Below are 18338 nucleotides of genomic sequence, written 5' to 3'. Positions count from 1 at the left end.
AGTGTAAGGGAATCCACTGCTTCCCTTGGGAGATGGTTCCCATGCCTAACTTCATAGTGGGCATTTCCTTTAACTGAAGAGAAGAAAGAGTTCTGTGGGCAGCTCTAAGTATTTCTGTTCACTGCATTGCAGCCATACTGAGACTGAAGTAAGTCTCCCTTGGTACAAGAGGGGATTAAAAAAAGTGTGTTGTGGATGGGGTTTTTTTAAGCAGTGTCTAGACACATTCTATGCCAGTTCCATTTCGCTGCCACATGCCAAGCTTCACTGACAGGAAAGTCAAATTTCTTCTCTCTTCTCAAGGTACTCTGAGCTTCTTGTCCTTAAGCCAATTTTTAATCCATTTCAGTAGCTCTTTCCTTATGCTGTACTTTCTGACCTTGTAAATTACTCCAATGTTTGAGCTACAAGCCTGAAAATTACCCTCGATTGAGATCTATTATGGCCTTTGTTTTACCTTTATCTCCCAGTTCAGTTATGCTCTGCAAAGAAGTAACTTTGTCAGACCTGACCTTCCTGTGCTGACTGCTCCTGGGTTTTAATTGCATTGCTTTAAATGCTGTAAAATCTTTCCATCTTCTTCACAGTTTGGGTGTCTGAAGTTCCTGGACTCTTTCCTCCTTCTTGTATAGAATCAGAGAATCATTTAGGCTGGAAGAGATCTTTTAAATCATCTGAGTCCAATCATGAATCCAACACTAAAAGTCTGCTAGTTAACCATGTCCCTCGGCACTCTGGCTTTGAAATCCCTCCAGGAATGATGATGAGAGACCTGAGGCTGTTCAGTCTGGGGAACAGCAGCCTGAGAGGAGATCTCATAATGTTTATAAATGTCTGAAGGGTGGAGGGCAAGAGGCAGGGGCCAGGATCTTTTCAGTGGTGTCCTCTGATAGGACAAGGGTTGATGGATACAAACTGGAAATCAGGAAGTTCCACCTCAACAAGGACAAACTTCTTTCCTGTAAGGGTGGCAGAGGCCTGGAGTAGGCTGCCCAGAGAAGTTGTGGAGTCTCCTTCTCTAGACATTTTCAAGCCCCATCTGGATGTGTTCCTGTGTGACCTGCCTTGGGTGATCCTGCTTTTGACAGAGGGGATGGACTAAATGATCTCTGGAGGTCTCTTCCAAGTCCTAGCATTCTGTGATTGAACCCTGCCCCTTGGCTGCCTGTTGCAGGGCTTGACAAACCACTTCAGTATTAAACAGAAAATCTGAAGTGACTTTCCTGCAGTTCTGCAGTGCTCCTTCTCCTTCAGTGAGCTAGCAAGTGTGCTTGGCAGAGGCTTCTCCTCGCTGCTTTTCTGTATCTGCTGGAATGCCAAATTATGGTCAATGGCAGGGGACTTTGGGGGTCTTTGGAAAAGAAATAGGTGCAAGAGTGGGAGCAACTACAGCAAATGAATCTGACTTTTAAGGTTCTTTCAGGGATGGTGGTGAAAATGTAACCACATGGGGGTGGGGGGGGGAAGTATATTTCCAGGATGCACAGAGATGGTTATCGACCAGGCACAGATGTCTGTGAGAGTCTCTAGTAGCCTCCTGGAAATTCTCTCTGTCTTCCTTAGGTTGGTGTTTTCTGGTGGTGAAGGTTGGTGTAGCTCTTTCTGCAGCATGCTTAAATGGATGCATGGATTCTAAACCCATTGCCTTCCAACAGCAGCAGACCCTGCTCATTTACGTTTCAGAGAAGGTCCCTTTTGTACTGTGAATCAGCTGCAAACAGCATCCTGCTTTCTGCTTTGCTTTACATGAACATCTAAACATCGAGGATGCACTTGCTGCCTGGCTATCCAAAAGCAAACCTTATTCCTTTCCTCAGAGGATGATGAGGTCTGTCATGCTGAGGCTGATCTGCCACGGCCATGAGTCTTGCATGGTCCTGGGAGCAGAGCCCTGGAAGTGCCTCAGGGCCAGGCTGTTGACACCCAGTGAGTTCAGGCTCCTGCACCTTGCACACAGAGCTGAGGACCTGCACATTCAGGGCAGTGGTAGCTGGTGCCAGGGCAGGGATTCATGGCACAGAATGATTTTGTTTGGAAAAGCTCTTTAAGATCATTGAGCCCAACCACTCTCTAACTGTACCAAGTCTGGTGCTAAACATTCTCACCACATCTCTGTGTCCCCTGCAGGGGTGGGGATTCAACACCTCCCTGGGCAGCCTGTTCCCGTGCTTGAGAACCCTTTCAGGGAAGAAGTTTCCTCTAACGTCCAACGTAAACTTCCCTCGGTGCAACCTGAGGCTGTTTGCTCTCATCCTGTCACTTGTTTCTAGGGAGGAGAAACTGACCCCCACCTGCCTCCAACCTCCTTTCAGACAGCTGGAGAAAGCCAGAAGGTCTCTCCTCTGCCTCTCCAGACTAAGCAGTCCCAGTTCTATCAGCTGCCCTTCACAAGACTTGTTCTCCAGACCCTTCACCACCTTCTGTGCCCTTCTCTGTACTCTCTTGAGATAGGTCTTAAAATCAAGGACATCTCAAACTATCAAACCTGTTGTTTTTCTCTTTCCACACCAGAACTATTACAAGAAAGGTCTGGGGGTACTGGAAGGTGTCCAGAGAAGGGCCACAAGGATATCAGAGGGCTGGAGCTCTTCTGCTATGGAGACAGCCTGAGAGAGTTGGGGTTGTTCAGTTTGGAGAGGAGAAGGCTCCAAGCAGACCTTATTGTGGCCTTCCTGTATCTGAAGGGGGCTACAAGAAAGCTGGGGAAGGACTTTTGAGGGTGTCAGGGAGGGATAGGACTGGGGGGACAGAAAAAAAAATAGAAGTGGGGAGATTGAGATTGGATGTGAGGAAGAAGTTATTCCCCATGAGGGTGGTGAGAGACTGGCACAGGTTGCCCAGGGAGGTGGTGGAAGCCTCATCCCTGGAGGTTTTTGAGGCCAGGCTGAATGGCTGTGAGCAACCTGCTGTAGTGTGAGGTGTCCCTGCCCATGGCAGGGGGGTTGGAACTGGCTGAGCCTTGTGGTCCCTTCCAATCCTGACAATTCTGTGATTCTATATCTAACTAGTAACCTTCCCTGGGCAGGGAGTATGGAGTGAAAGGAAACAAAAGCATGAAGCTCCTTCGTGACCCTTCTCTCTGTACCCTTGTAAGATAGATCTTAAAATCACAGACTCCTCACACCATCAAACCTTCTGTCCTTTCCTTTGCACACCAGAATGAGGGACCTTCCCCAGGAAGGGAGGGTGGAGTGAAAGGAAGCAAAACCGTGAGACTGAGTTGTGTCTGGTGCTGTAAGAAACACTTGCTGCAAGCAGGAAGCACTTGTCACTTTCTGAAGGATTATCCTAACTCTGTCTAAATATGAGAGGAAAGTTCTTTTATGGTGGCAGAGGACTGGAACAGGCTGCTCAGAGAGGTGGCAGAGTCTCCATCTCTGGAGACATGCAAAACCTGCCTGAACATGGTCCTGTGTGACCTTTTCTAGGCGAACCTGGCTCTGCAGAGGGGTCAAACTGGATGGTCTTCAGAGGTCTCTTCCAACTCCTAAAATCCTGTGATTCTGTGAGGTATTTTAAAGCACAAAATAGGTTTCTTGTGAATTACTAAAGGAGTCATCACCTACTTGGAACAAAATGACTTCCAATGTTCATGTTTGGACTAGGATGATAGGACGATGAGGGATAGGATGATGGGGGCAATGGAACAGAACTAGAAATGGGTAGATTCAGAATGGATGTTAGGAAGAAGTTCTTCTCCATGAGGGTGGTGAGACACTGGCACAGGTTGCCCAGGGTGGTGGTGGAAGCCTCAACCCCTGGAGGTGTTTAAGGCCAGGCTGGATGTGGCTGTGAGCAACCTGCTGTAGTGTGAGGTGTCCCTGCCCATGGCAGGGGGGTTGGAACTGGCTGAGCCTTGAGGTCCCTTCCAGCCCTGACAATTCTATGTATGATTCTGTGTTTTGCACATGGAATGGAAGTTTTGAGTCACCAGCAGCACCCTGTTGTCACTTGGTAAACAAAGCTACGCTGTGTACTTAGGTCATATTTTGCAGTCATGAAAAAAGGGCTAAAGAAGAAATTAACAATAAGTAGGTGGTGAAATCAAAATGGCCTATTTCCAGCAGGCTGCTCAGATGGTGGATGTGAAAAATGAGGAACCACCTCCTCATTTGCAGAGGGACCTTGACCGACTGGACAGATGGGCAGAGTCCAATGGGATGGCATTTAATAAGTCCAAGTGCCGGGTGCTGCACTTTGGCCACGGCAACCCCATGCAGAGCTACAGGCTGGGGTCAGAGTGGCTGAGAGCTGCCAAACAGAGAGGGACCTGGGGGTGCTGATTGACACCCGCCTAAACATGAGCCAGCAGTGTGCCCAGGTGGCCAAGAAGGCCAATGGCATCCTGGCCTGCATTAGGAATAGTGTGCCCAGCAGGAGCAGGGAGGTCATTGTGCCCCTGGACTCTGCATTGGTTAGGCCACACCTTGAGTACTGTGTCCAGTTCTGGGCCCCTCAGTTTAGGAAGGACATCGAGACACTTGAAGGTGTCCAGAGAAGGGCAACAAGGCTGGGGGGAGGCCTTGAGCACAGCCCTGTGAGGAGAGGCTGAGGGAGCTGGGATTGTTTAGCCTGGAGAAGAGAAGGATCAGAGGCGACCTCATTGCCCTCTACAACTACCTGAAAGGTGGTTGTAGACAGGAGGGGGTTGGTCTCTTCTCCCAGGCAACCATCACCAGAACAAGGGGACACAGTCTCAAGCTGTGCCAGGGGAGGTTTAGACTCGAGGTGAGGAAAAAGTTCTTCACTGAGCGAGTCGTTCGTCATTGGGATGTGCTGCCCAGGGAGGTGGTGGAGTCGCCATCCCTGGAGGTGTTCAAGGGGAGATTGGACGTGGCACTTGGTGCCATGGTCTAGTTGTGAGGTCTGTTGGAACAGGTTGGACTTGATGATCCTTGGGGTCTCTTCCAACCTTAGTTACTGTGATACTGTGATACTTTGGAAGGGACAGAATCCCACACTCTGTGTGCTTACAGATTGTGGCAGCAAAACCTCAGGAGCAGGTGCTATTGCCTTAAATTGTTCTGCTATTGCCTTGCTCCAAGGGTGTGCACAGGCCACTAATGAAAGCTGGTTTGCTCTTTCTAAATTGCAGAGCAAATTACTTGTTGTCATCTACTTCCCTTCTTTATTTACTTTAATTACTCATAAACTAAAAAAAAAAAAAAAAAAGAAAAAAATCCACCAAGGCAGCAGCATCACAGCCTTGGTAGTTGATGAGGCTGGAAGGGGCAATTAATGCTTCTGAGTTGAAGAAGGTTCAAAATAAGAATAAGTCACAGAATCACAGAGTGTTAGAGGTTGGAAGGGACCTTCAGAGATCATCCAGTCCAACCCCTCTGCCAGAGCAGGAGCACCCAGGGCAGTCTGCACAGGAGTGCATCCAGGTGGGTTTGGAAAGGCTCCAGAGAAAGGAGACTCCACAACCTCTCTGGGCAGCCTGCTCCAGGGCTCTGGCACCCTCACTGTAAAGCAGTTTCTCCTCCTGTTGAGCTGAAACCCTCTATGTTCAAATTTGCATCCATTGCTCCTTGGCTCATTGCAGTGCACCACCCAGAAGAGCTTGGCCCCTTCCTCTTGCCTCCCAGCCCTCAGCTATTAATAGATATTGATCAGATCCCCTCTCAGCCTTCTCCTCTCCAGACTAAACAGCCCCAGGGCTCTCAGTCTCTCTTCACAGGAGAGCTGCTCAAGTCCCCTAATCATCCTTGTGGCTCTCCATTGGATTGTCTCCAGCAGCTCTCTGTCTTTCTTGAAGTGGGGAGCCCAAAGCTGGGAACAATACTCCAGGTGTGGTTTTACCAGGGCAGAGTAGAGGGGGAGAACCTCCCTAGACCTGGCCACACCTTTCTTGGTGCACCCCAGGATGCCACAAGGCATTGAGTCCATCAGCAGTAAATTTGCTGACGACACCAAGCTGGGGGCAGGAGTTGATCTGCTGGAGGGTAGAGAGGCTCTGCAGAGGGACCTCGACAGGCTGGGCAGATGGGCAGAGTCCAAGGGCAGGAGATTGAACACATCCAAGTGCCAGGTTCTGCACATTGGCCACAGCAACCCCAGGCAGAGCTACAGGCTGGGGTCAGAGTGGCTGGAGAGCAGTCAGGTGGAGAGGGTCCTGGGGCTGCTGGTCGATGGTAGGCTAAATATGAGCCTGCAGTGTGCCCAGGCAGCCAAGAGGGCCAATGGCATCCTGGCCTGCATCAGGAAGAGTGTGGCCAGCAGGAGCAGGGAGGTCATTCTGCCCCTGTACACTGCAGTGTTTAGGCTGCACCTCGAGTCCTGTGTCCAGTTCTGGGCCCCTCAGTTTAGGAAGGAGGTTGACTTGCTGGAAGGTGTCCAGAGAAGGGCAACAAAGTTGGTGAGGGGTTTGGAACACAGCCCTGTGAGGAGAGGCTGAGGGAGCTGGGGTTGCTTAGCCTGGAGAGGAGGAGACTCAGGGGAGAACCTTCTTGCTCTCTACAACTACCTGAAGGGAGGTTGTAGACAGACGGATGTTGGTCTCTTCTCCCAGGCAGCCAGTACCAGAACAAGAGGACACAGTCTCAGGCTGCACCAGGGGAGGTTTAGGTTGGATGTGAGGAAGAAGTTCTACACAGAGAGAGTGATTGCCCATTGGAATGGGCTGCCCGGGGAGGTGGTGGGGTCGCCGTCGCTGGGGGTGTTCAGGGCGAGGCTTGACAGGATGCTTGGTGCCATGGGTTAGTTGATTGGGTAGTGTTGGACACGATGATCTCGAAGGTCTCTTCCAACCTGGTCTATTCTATTCTATTCTATTCTATTCTATTCTATTCTATGTTGAGGGAGAGGGCGCAAGAGTCACAGCCAGGGCAATGTGCTCTTCAGCAATCTGTAGCAAGTCCCGTATGTCCACGTGTCCCAGTGTCATCTTCTGGTTTTAGCTCTCTTGCTGGCGCCGTGGGTGCTGGCATTCTGTTGTGCAGAATCCCAGGCTGGTAGGAGTTGGAAGGGAGCTCTGGAGATCATCTAGTCCACCCCACCTGCTAAAGCCGGGTCACCCACAGCAGGTTGCCCAGGACCACAATGTCCAGGCAGGTTTCATAGAATCACAGAATGGTTTGACTTGGAAGGGACCTTAAAGATCATCTAGTTCCAACCACTCTGCAATGGGCAAGGACACCTTCTACTATACCAGGTTGCTCAAGGCCCTCTCTAACCTCACCTTGAACACCTTCTGGCAGGGGGCATCCATAACCCCTATGGACAAGCTGTTCCAGGTTTGGAGTCTCTCCAGAGATGGAGACTCCACAACCCCCCTGGGCAGCCTGCTTCAGTGCTGAGTCACAATCAGCACCTTCCTGTTTACTCTCATCCTTGGGAGATTTTCCAAAACTCCTCATGCTCAGTGTTTAAGGAACTCTGTGTCTGTGTGAGCTGCACAGCTTCCAGTTCCAGTGTGACTTTAAAGCTTATTATTGTGATGCAATGTTTTGGTGTTCTTTGAGCCCAGGTGGTTTTCCTGTGTCATCTTTTCATGATGCAGAGTTTCGGTGTTCTCTTAGCCAAGGTGGTTGTGCTGTGTCATTTGCTCATGATGCAACATTTTGGTGTTCTTCTAGCCCAGGTGGTCTTGCTGTGCCATTTTAGAATAGAATAGAATAGAATAGAATAGAATAGAATAGAATAGAATAGAATAGAATAGAATAGAATAGAATAGAATAGACCAGGTTGGAAGAGACCTTTGAGATTGAGTCCAACCTATCACCCAACACCATCTAATCAAATAAACCATAGCACCAAGCACCCCATCCAGTCTCTTCCTAAACACCTCCAGTGATGGTGACTCCACCACCTCCTCAGGCAGCACATCCCAAGGGCAAATCTCTCATTCTGTGAAGAACTTCTTCATAACATCCAGCCTAAACCTCCCCTGGCACAGCTTGAGACTGTGCCTTCTTGTTCTGGTGCTGGTTGCCTGGGAGAAGAGACCAACCCCCACCTGGCTACAGCCTCCCTTCAGGGAGTTGGAGAGAGCAAGAAGGTCTCCCCTGAGCCTCCTCTTCTCCAGGCTAAAGCACCTCCAGCTCCCTCAGCCTCTCCTCCCAGGGCTGTGCTCCAGACCCCTCCCCAGCCTCGTTGCCCTTCTCTGGACACCTTCCAGCAGCTCAACATCTTTCCTAAACTGAGGGGCCCAGAACTGGACACAGGACTCAAGGTGTGGCCTAACCAGTGCAGTGTACAGGGGCACAATGACTTCCCTGCTCCTGCTGGCCACACTATTTCTGATCCAGGCCAGGATGCCATTGGCCTTCTTGGCCACCTGGGCACACTGCAGGCTCATGTTCAGCCTACTATCGACCAGTCCCCCCAAGTCCCTTTCTGCCTGGCTGTTCTCCAGCCACTCTGACCCCAGCCTGTAGCTCTGCCTGGGGTTGTTGTGGCCAATGTGCAGAACCCAGCACTTGGATGTGTGAAATCCACATCCACTTGGATGTGTTAAATCTCATACCTGTTCTCTTAGCCCAGGTGGTTTGGCTGTGTCATCTTGTCACAATGCAAAGCTTTGGTGTTCTCTTAGCCCAGGTGGTTGTGCTGTGTCATTTGCTCATGATGCAAAGTTTTGGTGTTCTCTTAGCCCAGGTGGTTGTGTTGTGTCATCTGCTCATGATGCAAAGCTTTGGTGTTCTCTTAGCCCAGGTGGTTGTGTTGTGTCATCTGCTCATGATGCAAAGTTTTGGTGTTCTCTTAGCCCAGGTGGTTGTGCTGTGTCATCTGCTCATGATGCAAAGCTTTGGTGTTCTCTTAGCCCAGGTGGTTGTGCTGTGTCATCTGCTCATGATGCAAAGTTTTGGTGTTCTCTTAGCCCAGGTGGTTGTGCTGTGTCATCTGCTCATGATGCAAAGCTTTGGTGTTCTCTTAGCCCAGGTGGTTGTGCTGTGTCATCTGCTCATGATGCAAAGCTTTGGTGTTCTCTTAGCCCAGGTGGTTGTGTTGTGTCATCTGCTCATGATGCAAAGTTTTGGTGTTCTCTTAGCCCAGGTGGTTGTGCTGTGTCATCTGCTCATGATGCAAAGCTTTGGTGTTCTCTTAGCCCAGGTGGTTGTGCTGTGTCATCTGCTCATGATGCAAAGCTTTGGTGTTCTCTTAGCCCAGGTGGTTGTGTTGTGTCATCTGCTCATGATGCAAAGCTTTGGTGTTCTCTTAGCCCAGGTGGTTGTGCTGTGTCATCTGCTCATGATGCAAAGCTTTGGTGTTCTCTTAGCCCAGGTGGTTGTGCTGTGTCATTTGCTCATGATGCAACGTTTCACAGCGTGGTAACTGTTAGGAGGGAGCCTGGGCCCTGAGCCTGTCAGATGAGGTGGTGGGTTGTTTTTTTTCAGGCTGAGCAAGACAACGGCCACCCTCTTCCTGCCTTTGCCAACCTGCATATTGAAGTCCTCGATGAGAACAACCAGAAGCCTTACTTCACAAGATCAAGCTATGAGGGCTTCATCCTGGAATCCTCCCCGGTGGGCACAACCATCTGTGACAACCGGAATCTGACTTCCCCACTGCAAATTGTGGTGTTGGACAACGACGTGGAGGAGGTATGCTCCCTGCTTGCACAGGCTCAGACTCCTGCTGCTTGCAGTTTGAGTATTTTCAGCGTTCTTTCCTTGTTTTCATCTTTTTTTTTTTTAATCAGGACAAAATTGATCATTAAATGAAAAAAAAAAAAAATTCTGAGCGGCCTTGGTACAATTCCCTTTGGATTTGATTCTTTTGTTTTCATTCTGGGTTCAGAGAGATTTGAAAGTTTGCCTGAACTGGATAACTGAGCTGTATTTTACTTGACCCCCAATTAAGATTGTGTTCTTTTAGAGATAATCACAGTCTCACAGTATCACTAAGGTTGGAAGAGACCCCAAGGATCATCGAATCCAACCTGTCACCACAGACCTCACGACTAGACCATGGCACCAAGTGCCACGTCCAATCTCCCCTTGAACACCTCCAGGGATGGGGTCTCCACCACCTCCCTGGGCAGCACATTCAATGATTCTTCAAAGTACTAGTAGAAGCCTTTGGCTGCAACTGACCTTGGTGCACTCTCTATGCCCACTTTGTAACACACATGGCTGCGTATTGAGTCTTCAAAAATGGGAAGGGAGGCTGTTAATCACCTGAAGAGTGGAAGACTGAAACTGGGCAAGTCTGTATGTGAGGCTGTGCATTTTATAGGTATGGTCTGAAACTCAGAGTGGAGCTTTCAGCAAGCTGAAGAGCTGCTTGTGAACTTTCTGCCAATTTGGTTGATAGAAAGCTGAATACAGCACCAAAATTTCACTGTTAATCCACAGTCTGCTGCTGCTGCTTCTCTATCTGCAAGTCCATTGATGCTCCAAATTCTCAGGCCAGAACAGGCTACCAGTACAGACAGGGGAATGAGGTGTGAGGAAGCAACCCTGTGAAAAAGGCCTTGGGGGTGCTGTGGGCTGAGAATCTGGACATAAGCAGGCAGTGTGAGCTTGCAGCACGTAAGTCAAATCACATCCTGGGCTGCATCCAAAGCAGCGTTGCCAAAGATCCAGAGAGGTAATTCTGACACTTTGCTCTGCTCTGGGGAGACCTCACCTGCAGTGCTGTGTGCAGCTCTGGAGCCCTCAATACAGGAAGGACCTGGACCTGATGGAGAGGGTCCAGAGGAGGCCATGGAAATGCTCAGGGGGTTGGAGCAGCTCTGCTGTGAGGAGAAGCTGAGGGAGCTGGGGGTGTTCAGCCTGCAGAAGGCTCCAGGGAGACCTTAGAGCAGCCTTCCAGTACCTGAAGGGGGCTACAAGGACGATGGAGAAAGACTGTTTGCAAAGGCCTGCAGTGACAGGAGCAGTGGCGATGGCTTCAAACTAGAGCAGAGCAGACTTAGATTGGATGTTAGGAACAAGTTCTGCATGAGGAGGCTGCTGGAACACTGCAACAGGTTGCCCAGGGAGGTGGTTGAGGCCTCAGCCCTGGAGATATTCAAGGTAAGGCTTGACAAGGCCCTGGGCAACCTGATCTAGTTGGGGATGTCCCTGCTGAGTGCAGGGAGGTCAGACTGGATGACCTTTGGGGGTCCCTTCCAGCCCAGACCATTCTATGATTCTACCCCAGGCTTTGTATCTGCAGTGACCTAGGAAAATCTTGCTGTGCATACAAAGCCCAGAGTGATGAAAGAAGTCACACAGCATGCCTGGTGAGGGAGGGGCTGAATCCCTTGTGCCTGAAATACTTCAAAACAACTGTTTTAATTATAGAGAATTCAGTGTCCTAGCTCAGAGACTTAATTTTACATGGCAGTTTTCTGTGCTGGTGGTTTTTTTGGGTCTCTCTCCTATTTCCTGCTAAAAGATGCTCGTGCACTAAAGGAATGATGGAAAGACTTTGGACTTCAATAACCTCCATGGGTGTTTCAGGTTGTAGCTAATAGAGGTCTGATTAACCTGTTGCACAGCTCTACCCTTGAGAAGTCATGAGCAGATTTGATAATGCAAGGTTCTTTGCTGGAGCTACATATTAGATCATAGAGCAGCCTGAAATGGAAGATTACTCTGAGCTGTTAAGCCCTGAATTTGGGCTGATTCTTTGAATGCCTCAGGAGCTCCCAGGTACTTGCCATTTGTATACTGCAAAACTGCAGATGGTTCAGTCTAAAAGCTTCTGCAGGGAAGAGTTCATTTATTCCTTTAATATGAACTGTTAGAATCACAGAACCTTAGGGGCTGGAAGGGACTTCCAGAGATCATCCAGTCCAACCCCCCTGCCAAAGCAGCATGACCTGGGGCAGGGCACACAGGAACACATCCGCATGGGGCGTTTAAGTCTCAGAGAAGGAGACTCTGGGCAGCCTGCTCCAGGGCACCAGCACCCTCACAGTAAAGAAGTTTTCCCTCATGTTGAGATGGAACTTCCTGGGTTTGTATCTATTCCTCCTTGTCCTATCACAGGACACTTTCAAAAAGAGCCTGGCCCCTTCCTCTTGCCCCCCACCCTTCAGATATTTGTAAACATTAAAGAGATCTCCTCTCAGGCTGCTCTTGTCCAGACTAAGCAGCCCTGGGGCTCTCAGCCTTTCCTCATCAGAAAAATGGTCCAGTCCCTTCATGTGCTGGCTTACACCCAGCCTGGGGGGAGGGCTGCTAGAGCCCTGCTTCCCCCGGGGGACCAAAAAACCAACCTGATCCGGGTGAACAGAGAGGGATTTGGTTTCCCCCTCCCAGGAGAAGGGGGTCCCCTGGATCAAAAGTGGTCTATTCCACTGCCCTTTCCTGTCCAGCCAGCCTGTGAGAAGGAGGACACTGCAGCCATTTGCTCCTTTTCTTCTGCCTCGCCTGCTGGAGAGGACATCAGCTGCAGCCAGTCTCCTGATTCCTGCACATGGTCAGGCCTGGCCCCTCCAAGCTGCATCCATGCTTCTCTAAAGGACTGCATCCACTTACATCCAGGGAAATACAAGACCATCCGGGCTTGGTTTTGTGTATTTTCCTATTTATCCTTATTCCTTACCCTTGTAAACCCTCCCTCTTACTGATATATATATATATAAAATTACTTACCCTACTTCCAAACTGACTCCAGATTATTTTTGGTAGATTTACCTCCTTCTCTTTTTCCCCTACCCCTTTTTTTTTTCTTTTCTCTCCTTTTTCCTTATCAGGGGAAAGGGGGGAGGAGGAATTATTGGTTTGCTACCATCTGAGCTCTTCAACTCCAGTTAAGGCTCAAACCACTACACCTCATCATCTTTGTAGCCTCCATTGGACACTCTCTAGTGTATCTCTGTCCCTCTTGAACTAGGGAGCCCAGAACTGGACCCAGTCCTCCAGATGCAGAGTGGAGGGGGAGGAAATCCTCCCTGAAAGGAGCAGGCACATCTTCAGCTACATCAGGACACTCAGGGCTCCATCAGGTCTGACCACCACACATCCCTGGACAACTTGTTCCAGTTTTTCACCACCCCTATTCCTCCTAATGTCCAACCTAAATCTGCCCTGCTCCAGTTCTAAACCACTGTTCCATGTCCTATCACCCAAGGCCCTTCTAAAGAGTCTGTCCCCAGCCTTCCTGTAGGCCCCCTTCAGATACTGAAACATCTCCCTGGAGCCTTCTCTCCTCCAGGCTGAACAGCCCAAACTCTTTCAGCCTGTCTTCACAGAAGAGGTGCTCCAGCCCTCTGATCATCTTCATGGCCCTCCTCTGGACCTGCTCCAGCAGGTCCATATCCTTCCTGTGTTGAGGACTCCAGAACTGGACACAGGACTACAGGTGAGATCCCACCAGAGCAGAGCAAAGGGGTAGAATCCCCTCTCTCCATCTGCTGGCCATGCTGCATTTGATACAGCCCAGGATACAATTTGCCTTGTGGGCTGCAAGTGCACATTGCTGGCTCATGTCCAGATTCTCATCTAACAGAGCCTCCAAGCCCTTTTCTGCAGGGCTGCTCTCAAAGCTTAGGTAATGCTTATCAAGTTCTGCAGGTCTTCCTGTTCTGCTGGCCTGACTGTGCCTCAGTAAATTAATGTATTCGGGGGTTGCCGAGAAGCTGACACATCCTCTTTGTGCTCCTGCATCTTAGTTTGCAGTAGTGACCCTGGCTAAACAGAACATACTCAGTCATCTTCTGCTAATTGACAAATCATCTGAGATTACATTTCACATTAAAGGAACCCCTTGTCCTCAGCTAATTGCCTGAAGAAAGTAACTCTGTGTCTTAAGGGGGGGGGGGGGAAAACACCACAAAACAAACCCAACAACCAACCAAACCAACACAACAAAACACAAACCCTATGGGAATTATAAGAGAGTCCTGCTCTAAACCTTCAAAAATTAATTAATGGCTGTGACACTGCAAACAGGCCTCTCACTGGAGCAGCTCTGCCAAGTGTGCTGTAATTAAGTGCTCTGTTTAAATGGCATAAATTAAATTAAGCCACACGAGTACCTTAAGACCTGAGCAAACCCAAGCTGGGCTGAGGAATTTGAACAGCAGGAGCTGATGGCTGTTTACATAAGGCTTCCAGAGCCTCCTGCTTCCATGGCAGACCACTCATTTCTTCTGCTCTGGTGGTTCAGGTTGGTGAAAAGGCTACACAGTAACTGCTTTGCTGCTTTATGTGCCAAAGCTGTGGATCTGTCTTAAATGCAATAAAAATAAAAAGAGGAAAGAGAGAGATTAATTTAAATTAAATTTCAATTCCAAGCTGGAAGAACCCTCTCTGTGCAAATCCTCTGCAGTCAGTCACTTCCTTCACAGCTGGAATGACAATGGCAGTGTCTCTGTGTGGCACCAACCCAAATTGGCTCACCTAGCTTGTTAGAAAGCAAAATACTGGAGAGCAGGTTCAAAATGGGTTGTGGGAATGGATCATTCTGAGAGGAGATGGGTCTTGGGAAGGGCTCCTGGATCATGGAATCATAGAATGCCAGGTTGGATGACTCTGGGAACTATGCCAAGGGCAGGCCCATGAGGCTGGATGGAGCCAGCCAGGGCTAGGACTGTGTGCATGTCCTGTCTGCCTCTGGGAGCACCAAGAGCAAGGAGAGGAGAATTGTATAGAACCGTAGAATTGTCAGGGTTGCAAGGAACCTCAAGGATCACCTAGTTCTAAGCCCTCTGCCATGGGCTTTCCATGTAGATCAGGTTGCCCAAAGCCACATCCAGCCTGACCTTAAAAAATTCCAGGGATGTGGCTGCCACCACCTCCCTGGGCAACCTGTGCCAGTCTCTCATCACCCTCATGGGGAACAACTTCCTCCAAAGGTCTAATCTAAATCTCCCCTCCTGTAGCTTGGATCCATTCCCCCTAGTGCTATCCCTCCCTGACATCCTAAAAAGTCCCTCCCCAGCTTTCCTGTGGGCCCCCTTCAGATACTGGAAGGCCACAAGAAGGTCTCCTGGGAGCCTGCTGATTAATTGTGTCTAAAGTACCGATGGTTTCTTGACACTCTTGACACAAATTCATAGATCTCATTTGGTGCAGCTTTAAATTTGGGTTTGTGTGTGGTTGTTTTTTGGGGGGGATTGGTTGGTTGTGTTTTGTTGTAATGTGCCCAGGTTTGTTTTCTTAAGTGGCTGAAGGAACAGTACAATGTCCTTCCTAAACTGAGGGGCCCAGAACTGGACACAGTACTGAAGGTGTGACCTAACCAATGCAGAGTCCAGGAGCACAATGACCTCCCTGCTCCTGCTGGCCACACTGTTCCTGCTGCAGGCCAGGATGCCATTGGACTTCTTAGCCACCTGGGCACACTGCTGGCTCATGTTCAGCCAGCTGTCAATCAGTAACCCCAGGTCCCTTTCAGTTTGGCAGCTCTCAGCCACTCTGTCTCCATCCTGTAGCTCTGCATGGGGTTGTTGTGGCCAAAGTGCAGCACCTGGCACTTGGACTTGTTGAATGTCATCCTGTTGGACTCTGCCCATCTGTCCAGCCTGTTGAGGTCCCTCTGCAGAGCCCTTCTGCCCTCTAACAGATCAACTCCTGCTCCCAGCTTGGTGTCATCTGCAAATTTACTGATGACTGACTCAACCCCCTCATCCAAATCATCAATGAAGATGTTAAAGAGGCTGGGGCCCAGCACTGATCCCTGGGACACACCACTGGTGCCTGGCTGCCCGCTCAGGCTCACCTCCAGCCTAAACTTCCCCTGGCACAGATTGAGACTGAGTCCTCTTGTTTTGCCACTGGTTGTGTGGGAGAAGAGACCAACCCCCAGCTGGCTACAACCTCCTTTCAGGTAGTTGTAGAGAGCAATAAGGTCTCCCCCTAAACACCCCCAGCTCCCTCAGCTGCTCCTCCCCAGCCTTGTGCTCCAGACCCCTCCCCAGTCTCATTGCTCTTCTCTGGACATGTTCCAGCAAGTCCACAGCTTTCCTAAACTGAGGAGCTCAGAGCTGGACTCAAGGTGTGGCCTAACCAGTGCTGAGTCCAGGGACAGAATGACTTCCCTGCTCCTGCTGGCCATTGCTGATGGAATGGTGGGGACAATAAAAGCTGATGTGAAATGTACCTGTGATCTAGAGTGACCCTTGCACACTCTGCCAGTTTAATAACTCAGCAGCATCTTCAAAGAGATTGAGGGAGATGTTGAGCTATTTCATTCTGGTCACAATTCATGTGTCTGTCATTTCAACAACTCAGACATGCTGGAACAGTGCCTTAATGTGTGGGGCTTTCCAGGGGCACCAGGGTACACAGAGATCTAAGATCATCCAATCCAGCTATCACCACCACAGCTGCTAAACCATGTCCCAAAGTGCCATATCCCCACATTTCTTGAACACCTCCAGGCATGGTGACTCCACCATCTCCCTGGGCAGCTTGAGAGTCAAGACAGGTTGATCACCTACTGCTCAGCCTCACGTGCACAACAGACTTTACCATTTAATGTGCTGCCAATGACAAATCCATGTGGATGGTGACAAATAAAGATGCAGTCAGCAGCCTGCCCCATCCCACTCCCTTACCCTGAGGCTCAGCTCCACTCCCTCACTCCCAGCTCGTCTCCTCCTCACCATTTCCCCTCACTCCTCGCTGCCATTTCCCCTTCAATTGATCTCCCTGGTGCTGAGGAGCTGTGCTCCGTGTGCTGGCACCTTGGAACTGGCTGGAAGCATCTGGAACCAGCTGCACCCAGCCCAGGGCAGCCTGGCCTTCCCTCAGTGAGGCCTCAGCCCAGCCTGGGCACACACAGCCAGGACAGCACCAAATAAGAGTTTCAACAATTCATCCCAGACTCATACAACTGCTTCAGCTGGAAAACACTTCTAAGGTGGAGTCCAACTCTCATCCTGACACCACCATGGCCACCAAACCCTGTCCCAAGTGCCATGGCCACACCTTTCTGGAACACCTGCAGGGATGGGGACTCCACCACCTCCCTGTGCAGCCTGTGCCAGTCCCTGACCACTCTTGCAGGAAGAAATTATTGCTAATATGCAACCTAAACCTTCCCTGATACAATTTCAGGCCATTTTATCTCATTCTATCACCTGAGATGAGACTCCCCACCTCACTGCAAGGAGTTGTAGAGGGCAATGAGGTCTCCCCTCAGCCTCTTTTTCTCCAGACTAAACAAGCCCAGTTCTCTCTGCCACTCCTCAGAGCTGCTCTGCAGGCCTCTCACCAGCTTTGTTGCACCTCTTTGACCACACTCCAACAAATTCACACAGGAATGAAACTGTTTGAGGTTCCGGGCTTGGATCACTTTTCTGTTCCCTGTGAATATGGTGGTGTGGCAGAAACATCCCTCCCCCTTTCTGCTAGCTGAGATTCCATTTGCCCCCAGATCAGTTGTTTTTCCCAGGGCATATTTTATTCTTCTTCCTCATACTCCTACAATCTTCTAGGAGTAGCCAGGCTAACAGCAAGGATGGAAATGGAAGGATGAGTTCCTGACTGGCTGCTCAGGATATCTCATGAGGCTTTGCCCTGTCTTTATGTTGTTGCATGGTTGTGCACGTGTCATTAGAACTACATCACTCTTGGAGCTCACCCAGTTGTACATGGAACTAACCAGACCTGAAATCTGTTTTCCCAGCAGGTTCTGGGAAGAGCTATTTGTGTTCTTCAGTAGAGAAGTCATGAGTAACTAATCACAGAATCACAGAAATATTCAGGTTGGAGAAGACTCTCAGGATCACCAAGTCCAACCCACAGCCCTACTCTGCAAGGGTCATCCCTGAACCATAGCCCCAAGCACCACATGCAGAACACCTTTACACACATCCAGGGTTGGTAACTCCAACTCCTCCCTGGGCAGCCTGTGCCAATCTCTGACCACACTTGCTGGGAAAAAAATTTCCTGCTGTCCAGTCTAAACCTACCCTGTTGCAGCTTGAGGCCATTCCCTCTTGTTCCATCACTAATTACCTGGGAGAAGAGACCAGAGTGCCTAAACTTGTTTGGTTGGTTTTTTTCCTCTCTTACTCCCTACTGCAAATGTCTTTGCAGTGAATTTCACCTGATCAGCTGAGAGATTCACAAGTCTACATCATATATTCTTTACCATGAGGGTGGTGCAACACTGGGCCAGGTTGCACAGGGAGGTAGTTCAGGCCCTATCCTTGGAGATACTCAAGGTCAGGCTGGACAAGGCTCTGGGCAAACTGATCTAGTTGAGGATGTCCCTGCTGACTGCAGAGGGGGTTGGACTGGATAAGCTTTGGAGGTCCCTTCCAACCCAACCCATTACCATTCTATGATTGTCTATTATGATTCTTTTTAAGACATAAAGAGAAGCTCTTAACAGCATTAGTTTAGCACTCAGGATTATGTTTTTTCATTGCATCTAGCTAACACCATTATTATTACTGCTCCATTAATCAAGATTAAATTTGGGGTTTTATACAGAACCATAGAATTGCT

The 18338-nt window shown here is 49.6% G+C and overlaps 1 protein-coding gene across 1 annotated transcript in view; it reads left to right on the top strand.

Annotated features, from left to right (window-relative positions):
- Nucleotides 1-18338, top strand: part of PCDH15 (protocadherin related 15) — a 995294-nt gene that overhangs the window by 803226 nt on the left and 173730 nt on the right. The window contains exon 15 of the mRNA XM_054174769.1: nucleotides 9339-9545. Within this exon, the coding sequence (XP_054030744.1) occupies nucleotides 9339-9545 (207 nt within the window). The remainder of the gene's footprint in view (nucleotides 1-9338; nucleotides 9546-18338) is intronic.

The sequence above is a fragment of the Dryobates pubescens genome, chromosome 30, assembly GCF_014839835.1.
Source record: "Dryobates pubescens isolate bDryPub1 chromosome 30, bDryPub1.pri, whole genome shotgun sequence".
Taxonomy (NCBI): Eukaryota; Metazoa; Chordata; class Aves; order Piciformes; family Picidae; genus Dryobates; species Dryobates pubescens.
The sequence above is the reverse complement of the archived record's forward strand: the minus strand, read 5'-3'. Positions and strand labels throughout refer to the sequence as shown.